This window comes from Helianthus annuus, chromosome 16, assembly GCF_002127325.2.
Source record: "Helianthus annuus cultivar XRQ/B chromosome 16, HanXRQr2.0-SUNRISE, whole genome shotgun sequence".
NCBI lineage: Eukaryota > Viridiplantae > Streptophyta > Magnoliopsida > Asterales > Asteraceae > Helianthus > Helianthus annuus.
In genome coordinates this window covers 99,863,951-99,874,032 of record NC_035448.2, presented here as the reverse complement: position 1 = coordinate 99,874,032, position 10,082 = coordinate 99,863,951, and the positions used below count along the sequence as shown (strand labels likewise).

Sequence of the window (10,082 nt, the reverse complement as noted above, 5' to 3'; positions counted from 1 at the left end):
GATTTCTAGAATAATAAACTTGCTATGTTTATTTGTTTATTATGGTGTGTTGCTAATTGTTTGTAAATGATTAATTGATGCTTCGATCATAAGTTGAAACCATACGTTCTTCGTGCCGTTGGCAATCGAGATATCATGGGTAGAATTAGGATTGGGTATTGATTGATTGATCATCGGGTGACAACCTCGCGTTCTAGGAATCCGAGTACTTAGTCCCCTTTCATCACGACAAGTAGCTATACATGAGCCATGTCTATGTGGTTCTTTCTAGTTTAATTAAAACATGAATGTCAATTGAAACTGGAAGTCTAGGATGGTCATATGTCTCTAATTTGTTTACAACCAACACATTCATTTTGCAATTAGAATAGTAATTTAGTTTTTAAAACTCAATCAACCAAACCAACTCTTGAATTTTACTTTCATTGCAATTAGTTTAATTTTAGTTAACTTAGATAACCCTTTAAATAACACATATTCCACAAACTCCCCGTGTTCGATACCCACTTACCGCTAGCTTTTAGTTATAATTGGATTTAATTTGATTGTGACCATGACATCACGTCACCTACGAGTGTTGAGACCATCCAAGCTCACCATCTTTAATATGGTGAGACTTGTGTTTTGGTAATGTCTGAACCATGGAAGCCTTGGCTTTCCAACCTTGTTTCCACAACTTCACTTGTTAATTTGTTAAATCAATACTCTAAGTTACTAAGTAAACTTACTAGTAACAAAGTAACTTAACTACACCAAGTCTCCAAACATTCACCATGATTGGAATGCACTAGTCTAGTTTGAGATTACTTGGTTATCTAGTAACTTAGATGTTACAATATCCGGAGTAGCTTTCCAGAACCAAAATGAACCAACCTCACCTCGTCTCCACACTTACCATGTTGGGTATGCACTTGTCCGGTTTGTCCTCATTTGGCTACTTAGTAGATCATGTAATTTCATTTTAGTCTATATTCATGACCAATCATCAACTAAGTTGATGATCTTGTGCTTTGGTGAATCATATAATGAGGTTTAATGGATTTGAATCATCGTACCTCCTTACATGACAATTATCATGGTTCCTTACTTATTATTCGTTTATGTTATTCTTTACATTTTATCCAATAATTGAATCCATAACTCACGCACCTCCGTTTCCCTATTAGGGTAACTTCTGTGTTCCAAAACTCAAGACTCGTCAAACTCAGTTTTGTGGACTCTCTACGCAAACCGTGAGTATACATGACCCTCTTTTCATTTTCACACTTTTGGGTTCATGTCACACCCCAACCGATGGCGGAATCATCAGAGTGAGACGAAATAGATTGTTCATCACACATAACACTATTTTGCGACAATAATTAATTCAAAACCGATTTTCATTAATAAACATAAATTGTCAATACAACGAAAGAAGTACAAGTACAACATGGAAACGACAAAATACAACAACATTAACATAACAAAACATATTCAAATCTAGTATCTTGAGTGTGTTTCTAGTCATCCCTACTAGATTCATCATGGCATCAACATCAATTTGTAACATGTTTAAAATAAAGGTTCAATGCAAAAGCATTGGCGAGTACACAAGTTTGTAATAATATAGCATAATTATGAAAGCATTTTCTCGAATCCACATGGTAATTGTATACAAGGTAAACCAGCATGCGATACTAAATGTCAAACCCAAGTGTCCACAAGAATTAAGTGTCCCTCGCCACAAAAGTAACGAGACTAGTTTATGAATAAAAGACTTAACAAGACCCCGACGGGCGACGTGCTACTCCTATAGCGCTATATATGTTAAGTTCGGGGTAGCTAATTTAGTGATAAATAGCAAAGTATGAATCTAGCATGAACCTAAGTATAACAAGTAGCATGTATAATGGATTGAGAATATAAAGTATGTTTAAGTGTGTGTTTGTAAATTTTGTACATTAACATGTTACAACCCAAAGTGTTTAAAAAGAAATGGGTCAAATGTACTCACGGTTTTGCAAGCTTCCACTTGTTAATCCGTGAAGAGTTGTTGGTTTGGAGGGGGAACACCGAGTCCTTCTACACGAGGAAAAATAGGTGTGTGAGTATTCGGATAATAACGGAGGATTAGGATTCGGAATTTAAATATACAAAATTAAGTATAGAAGAAAATAATCATCTAGTACTTAATACTCATTTTTGACACTATAAAACCCGTATAGGCTAGAATGATTTCATGGGTTTAAATGCCCATTAGTATCATAACGAGAAACTAAGTATTTAGATGATGTAACTTAGTACCTTGACGAATAATCATTTGATTATCATCAAGGGTTCAGTAATAATATATGTGTTTTATATATTCTATATTGTGTATTGTATAACTATAGTCCAACAATTATTTCAAGGATTTCATATAAGTCATGCATGGAGGTAGGAGGATAATCCTTCCTTTAAGACCTCTTACGTAGATTCACCAATGCACAAGTTGTTACAAGAACAACAAGGATGGTCATGAATACAATGAAAATGAAAATGAAATGAACTAACTACTCAAGGGACAAATCATCAAGTAAGGTGGTGGATTGAAGTTAGGAAGCCAAGGCTTCCAAATAATCACACACATCCAACACAAGTCTTGTTTCAAGAATAAGCTTGGTGGATACAACACTTGTGGGTTAAAACCCTTTCGAAACAGAAAGTTTGGAGTGATAAAACATCTCCAATTTTGTATGAAACAACCTTGTTTAAGCTCACTAATCATAGGTTAGATTAGAAGCATAAGAACATAGGTTTGTTAAAGAAAAACACAAGTTTAAAGAATGTTTTATAAAGTTTTCTTTCAAAACAGAAAGTTGGACCTCAAAAATGGTGATGTTCCACCTTGGTTTTCCATGGAAAACCTGTGGAAATACTCCTAGAGGTGTTCCATACTTTGTTGAGGAAGAAGAAGTGAAGAAAGATAGAAGAAAGGTGAGATTTGACTCACTTTTGCACTTAGATGTTTCTGCCTTGAAACTGACTTTCTCAGCTGATTTAGAGTGATTTTAGAGTGAGAATGATGTGTTTGCAAAGTGGAAGAAGTGTGGAATTGAGGTGTGTTATATAGGTGAGGTTTAGGGTTAGTGGTTAAGTGTATTTAATGAGAAAACACACCAAACTAACACATATTTGCCCAATACACGAGCTGGAAACAATAATCTATGGATTGGGGTCTCTGGCGGGGCGCGAGAGAGAAGAGGTGGGCCGGTCGCGGGGCACGAGCCACCCACCCGGGGTATTTGTTTGACTTTTGGCAACTTTAGTCCCTTAAGTTTCAAGCTTAACATGTTTTAAGGTGTTTTAAGTATAAAAGGCATATTATAAGATGGTTTTATGTAACTTTAACATAAGAATAATCATGAATAAGCATTGTAATGATTAATGATTAATGATTTATAAACATGGGTGAAAGCATATAAGTTAAGAAGAGATACGAACATTGTATCATATGTATAATGAATTCAAACGTATGAACATGTATAAATATGTAAAGCATGAATTGTAAGAAATAACAAAATTATTTATGATCCAAGTCTCGGAGTTTACAACGATACAACGAAAATACGATTACAAGGAATACAAGATTCCAAAAATAGAAATACAAGACATGCTTTCTAATTAAGGAAAGTTACAAAAAGCAGGGCGTTACGGTTCAATATATGTTACCATATTAATATTCACAGAAACACACTAATGAAAATACATTATTTATACAAACGAATCTGATATACATGCTTCATATGTTTATACTCTAGGAACATATGCATGCTAGAAGCCATTCTTGCATCATACCTTATCATTAACTTCGTACAAGCCTACCTAAACATGTATAGCACTATAGGAGTAGCACACCACCCAATGAAGGGTCATTGTTACGTATCCAATCGTAAACGGTCTTGTCGCTTTGGTGACAAGATTACGCTAATGGAATCTTTGGGTTGACAAGTATGTCATGCATGCTAGTTCATGTTATGTTATGCCTTAGTATACGTTTTGTCATGTGGATCTCGTTAAATTCTTTTTATACCTATGCTAGTACACTAAACTTGTATGCTCACCAATGCATTTTGTGTTGACATGTTACTTTAATATATATTGTGATCATGATGCTTTGAAAGAATCTAGTAGGATGGCTAGAAACGCACTTAGTTTAAAATTGGTTGGTTATTTAATGACTTGGAAGTTACAATATTCGGAGTACCTTTCCAGAACCAAAATGAACCAACCCCACCTCGTCTCCAACACTTACCATGTTGGGTATGCACACATCCGGTTTGTCCTCATTTGGCTACTTAGTAGATTATCTAATTTCATTTTAGTCTATATTCATGATCAACCGAAATCATTAACTAAGTTGATGATCTTGTGCTTTGGTGAATCATATAATGAAGTTTAATGGATGCGAATCATCCTACCTCCTTGCATGTCCATTTTCATGGTTCCTTACTTATTATTCATTTATGTTATTCTTTACATGTCCAATAATTAAATCCACAACTCACGAACCTCCGTTTCCCTATTAGGGTAACTTCGGTGTTCCAAAACTCAAGACTCCTCAAACTCACTTTTGAATACTCTCTACGCAAACCGTGAGTATACATGACCCTCTTTTCGTTTTCACACTTTTGGGTGCAATATATGTTACCATATTAAAATTCACACAAACACCGTAATGCAAATCATTCGTACAAACGAATCCGATAAACCTGTTTCATACGTTTATACTCTAGAAATACGTGCATGCTAGAAGCCATTCTTACACTATACCTTGTCATTAACTTCGTACAAGCCTACCTTAACATATATAGCGCTATAGGAGTAGCACACCGCCCAGTGAAGGTTCATTGTTTAGTATTCATTCGTAAACGGCCTCGCCGCTTTGGTGATGAGATTACGCTAGTGGAATCTTTAGGTTGACACGTATGTCATGCGTGCTAGTTCATGTTATGTTTATGCCTTAGTATACGTTTTGCCATGTGGATCTCAACAAATTCTTTGTATACCTATGCTAGCACACTAAACTTGTATGCTCACCAATGTATTTTGTGTTGACATGTTACTTTAATATATATTGCAGGTTTGTGATGATGATGATGATGATGCGTTGAAAGAATCTAGTAGGATGGCTAGAAACGCACTTAGTTTAATATTATGTTGTGTTGTTTAAATGTATTCCCCTTATCATGAAATGAAATTCGAATTATTTAAATATTGTCACAATTAGCAAGTTATGAAGTCTCGAACAATCTCATTTTCGTCTCACTCTAATGTTTTCGCCATCGGTTGGGGTGTGACATTAATATTCAAAGATAGTCACCCATGTCAACATTTGCATTGAAATCTATGATGTCATACTCAACCTCATCCATATTATCTAACCCTTTTATAAACTCACTATCATCTGAGTCATCATCCTTAGATGAATCATCAGACTCAGCCTCACCGTCTTTATCATTCTCAGCCTCACCACCCTCAGCATTCTCAACCTCACAACCCTCTTCATTTTGTTTGTCAGCCTGTTCATTTTGTTTGTCAACCAGATTATCTTGATGATCATGTCCTTGTATAGGAAAATCATTTGTGAAATCAGCATTATCGAAATCATAGTTAAAACTGTTAGTGAATGATGCATCCTCAACCTCAGGCTGTTTACCCTTATTATTAACCTGCTTACCAGCCCCCTCATTACCCTCTACAGCTTCATTAGTTACCTTATCAGCCTCTACACTGTCCCACCGGCATTAAAGGCGGAAGTGCACAGTGTGACTTGATCGGCTTTCATTGCATATGATGTAAGTAAACAAACTATATGAAATAAAACATGCATGATGTTCATCCATTACCATAATAAATGTTACACATCATAAGTTGTTTGATCACAAGGACAACATAAGTTAATAAATATTATAAAATAACTTGTTCAAAATACAGTTTTTAAATAGCAAGGCCTTGCATCCTATGTCTTGTTCGAAGACAGGATATATGGACCAAACCCTTCCAAATGTGGATGACATCGACTTCTTGACAAACTTGAAACTTGAAACCTTCTACACCAAGATCCACTTAATTTCTTGAAATACATGTAAGTTTAAAAACATCAACAAAAGTTAGCGAGTTCATGTGTTTTAGTTGCGCATCAAATGAATCTTAAAAACATTTGAAAGTTCGAGTATCAAAATTGGTATGTAAAGCGTCAATGAACTTGTTGATCATTAATGTTTTGCAAGGAAATTAATATGTGTGCCAACATAGGAAGCACTCAACCCATAGACAATTTAGTGCCGATTACCCTCGACTGGGACACAAAAGCACTCCAAGTGGTCCCACATGGACTCGTGAGTGGGGCTCGCCCGTACCCGATAGATCTACCACTTTTGTTCCTTGGTCATCAACAGGATTAATGGGGCCTAAGTTCACGCCTATTCGCACATGATCCATCTATTCCATTCCATAGCTTAACCATACCATAGTAAACATGTATTTCCCCCCGAGGGTTATAAAACCGGAAATGTTTAAAAGAAAAGGGGGACATGAACTCACAAGTTTGCGTCCGTAATATGTGCTAGCAAATCGGGTATCCAAAAGCGTGTAACAACCTACAAGTGCTCTAACTCATTAGACAATTGGGTTTATGTTAAATCGTGTACACGTTGCTCATCTTGAACGTTATTGTATTTGGAACCCTTGTGTATTTTAAATATGTTGGCACTTGTTTCGTCTGTTCATTTTAATATATATATATATATAGGGGATCGCTAAAATGAAAACCACCTCTAGTTGTAAGAACCATATGAACCACTTTCTAGCCTTTAGATCAACAAGATGAATGGATGAGATTAAAAGTAAGAAAAATTAATATTAAATACATTTTGTCTTATTATATCTTTAATTTTTTAATCCAAAAGGTTAGTTTAGTAAAATAACACTTTTTTGTCTTTTTCTCTTTATTATTTTTTAATTACTTTTTTGTTTTATTATATTACTTTTAAGTTTTATTATATTACTTTTTATTTTTTTAAAAGATTTTTTTATTAAAAACAATTTTAAATTCAGATTTTTTGACAAAAACAATTAATTTTGCGCGCCGGTTTTTTACACGCCGTTTTTATGTCCGGCTTTTTTAGGCGTCGTTTTTTCACACCGTTTTTTTACGCTCGGCTTTTTCAGGCGGCGTTTTTTTAAAAGCGCCGTTTTTTACATCCCGTTTCAAGCGGCGTTTTATTTTTTCACGCCGTTTTTACGCTCGGCTTTTTCAAGCGGCGTTTTTTTTTTAAAACGGCGTTTTTTTTAAAAACGGCATTTTTAACATCTCATTTTAACGCGTTAAAATGGCCCGTTTTTAAAAGCGTCGTTTTTACATCCCGTATTTTTAAAAGCGCCGTTTTTACATCCCGTTTTTTCAGGCCATTGTTTACGCTCGGTAAAGCGGCGTTTTTTTTAAAGCGCCGTTTTTGACGTTTTACGTAAAAAAATTTTACGTTTTACGTAAAAAAATTTACGTTTTACGAAAAATTTTTACGTTTTACGTTAAACTTTTTACGTTTTACAATTTACGTTAGACTTTTTACGTTTTACGTAAAACTTTTTACATTTTACGTTTTTTTTTTGTTTTACGTTTTACGTTTTACGTTTTACGTTATTACGTTAAAAAAGTTTTCGTTTTTACGTTTACGTTAAACTTTTGACGTTTTACGTTAAAAAGTTTACGGTTTAACATTTTTTTTTACACAAACACGTTTTAGTAAAAAAAAAATTACGTTTTTACGTTTTACCTAAACTTTTTACGTTTTACGTTAAAAAGTTTACGGTTTACGTCAAAAAGTTTTTGATTTAATTTTTTTTTTACAAAAACTTTTTTTACGCAAAAACGAACGCACCCAGAAATTGCAAACTCGATGAAGCGTCTTAGATATATTGTTATCATCATCGACACCTAAAAATAAAAATAAAAAAAACGCAACAAACAAAAATCAAAAGAACGAGTGGATTCTAGAAAAAGAAAATGAAGTTTTGGCTCAGTTTCCGATAATCAGAGGCTGCAAAGTGGGGTTGCAGGTTCAAAACCCTACCCTCCGCCATCCTTGCCGCGCCATCGTCAGTTTTTTTTTTTTTTTTTTTTGCATCATCACAGCCGATTTAAACCCAGATTCAAACCCACATTCAACAAAATTAAAAACCCAGATTCAACATTCAAACCCAGATTCAAACCCATGAACATCATCGTAAAAACAAACCAGTAAGAAAAGTCAAAACCCCATAGATTTAAACCCAGATTCAAACCCAGAAAAGTCAATATCAACAGATCTAAACCAAAAAATATCAAAGAAATACCAACAACAAGAAATACCAACAGATCAATACCAACAAGGTGTGGCTGACCCACCACCACCGTCGCTGTCACAGGGTGTGGGTGACCCACCACCACCGTCGCCGTCACAGGGTGTGGCTGACCCACCACCACCGTCGCCGTCACAGGGTGTGGCTGACCCACCACCACCGCCTTCATCCACCGCCACCAACCACAACGCCACCACCACCAAACACCAGTCTCAAAGGGGGCGGCAGAGAGGAAAGGGAGGCAGAAGATGCCGCCGGAGAGCCGCCGCCACCAACCCCCAAATGTTATAAACAACCATGACCGTCGAACACCGGCTCGGATCTTGAAAACACTGGAACTCGAAACACCGGCGACATCAGACTATGGGGTTATGGTGGTGTTCTGGTTGAGGATCGGGGATGCGGCGGAGGTAAACGCGGTGGTTCGATGGTTGTTGTGGAGGAGGAGGTGTGCGGTTGATTTCTTCTCCAACATTGAGTTTCTTCATCAGATGAAGATGAAGATTTGAGTTTCTTTGAGGAGAGAGACATAGAGGAGAGAGACGAAATGATATTTAAAAAGTGATGAGACTTTAAGCAGACATAAAGAGAGAGGGTGTGAATTAAATGAAGAGAGAGCGGGTGGGATTAGACATTATGGGTAAATGACCAAACTACCCTTTTCGTTGGCAAAATATGATTGGTGGAGAGTGGTTCTCATGGTTCTTATAATTGGAGGTGGTTTTCATTTTAGCGGCTCCCTATATATATATATATATATATATATATATATATATATATATATATATATATATATATATATATATATATATATATATACACTTCTTTTGTATATATTTTGCATTCGTAATGTGTACGAATGGGCCTCGCCCTTCGTGAGTCTTCGTGCCTCGCACTAACAAGAATGGGCCTAGCCCATGTGTGTCTTTGTGCCTGGCACAAATAAGAATGGGCCTAGCCCATTTGAGTCCCCGTGTCTCACACGGTATAAGTGGGCGCACCGGCGTAAGTTCGTTATATATATTCTTCGAATATATATATATATATATATATATATATATATATATATATATATATATATATATATATATATATATATATATATATATATATATATATATAGGACAAAGATCCGTTAGGAACCACCCTTTATTGCGAGAACCGCGAGAACCTGTGTGAACACAAACAGTAATACCTAAAAAAATCTAAAAAACACCCAAATTTTTTTTTATTTTTTTACTATTTTTTATATAAAAATCGCTACTTTTAGTATCCAAAAAAAAAAATTTTTTTTTAAATTTTTTTTTTTTTTTTGCTACTAAAAGTAGCGATTTGAACATAAAAAATAGTAAAAAAATAAAAAAAAATTAGATTTTTTTTGATTTTTTAGATTTTTTAGGTTTTTTGAGAGTTTAGTTTTTAGCATTTTAGCTTGGGGGGGGGTGGGGGGATCAGGTTTTTGGGGGGTGGGGAGGGGGGTTTAGGTCTTTTTTTTTGGGGGGGGGGGGGGTGGGGGGTTTAGGTTTTTGGGGGTGGGGGTGGGGGTTAGGTTTTTTTTAGGGTTTTTTTAGGTTTTTTTTAGCTATTTTAGGTTGTGTTCACATTGGTTCTCGCGGTTCTCGTAATAAGGTGGTTCTCGCATGAACCTTACCCTATATATATATATATATATATATAGTTCAAATGAAAACCACTTTTATTGTGAAAACTCGAAAACTAAC

At 35.4% G+C, this 10,082-nt stretch overlaps 1 protein-coding gene across 1 annotated transcript; it reads right to left on the bottom strand.

Moving 5' to 3' along the window:
* Positions 1 to 5,327: 5,327 nt before the first annotated feature.
* Positions 5,328 to 6,462, bottom strand: LOC118488226. Its single transcript, XM_035985464.1, has 2 exons — positions 6,314 to 6,462; positions 5,328 to 5,751 (listed from the first exon to the last, which is right to left on the bottom strand). The coding sequence occupies exons 1-2, from the start codon at positions 6,460 to 6,462 to the stop codon at positions 5,328 to 5,330; spliced, it is 573 nt and encodes a 190-aa protein (XP_035841357.1).
* Positions 6,463 to 10,082: the final 3,620 nt, after the last annotated feature.

Coding starts and splice junctions, on each gene's coding strand:
- LOC118488226 (XM_035985464.1), bottom strand. CDS start 6,462: ATGGATCATGTGCGAATAGGCGTGAACTTAGGCCCCATTAATCCTGTT. Junction 5,752..6,313: donor CTTTTGTGTCCCAGTCGAGG/GTAATCGGCACT, acceptor CCGGTGGGACAG/TGTAGAGGCTGATAAGGTAA.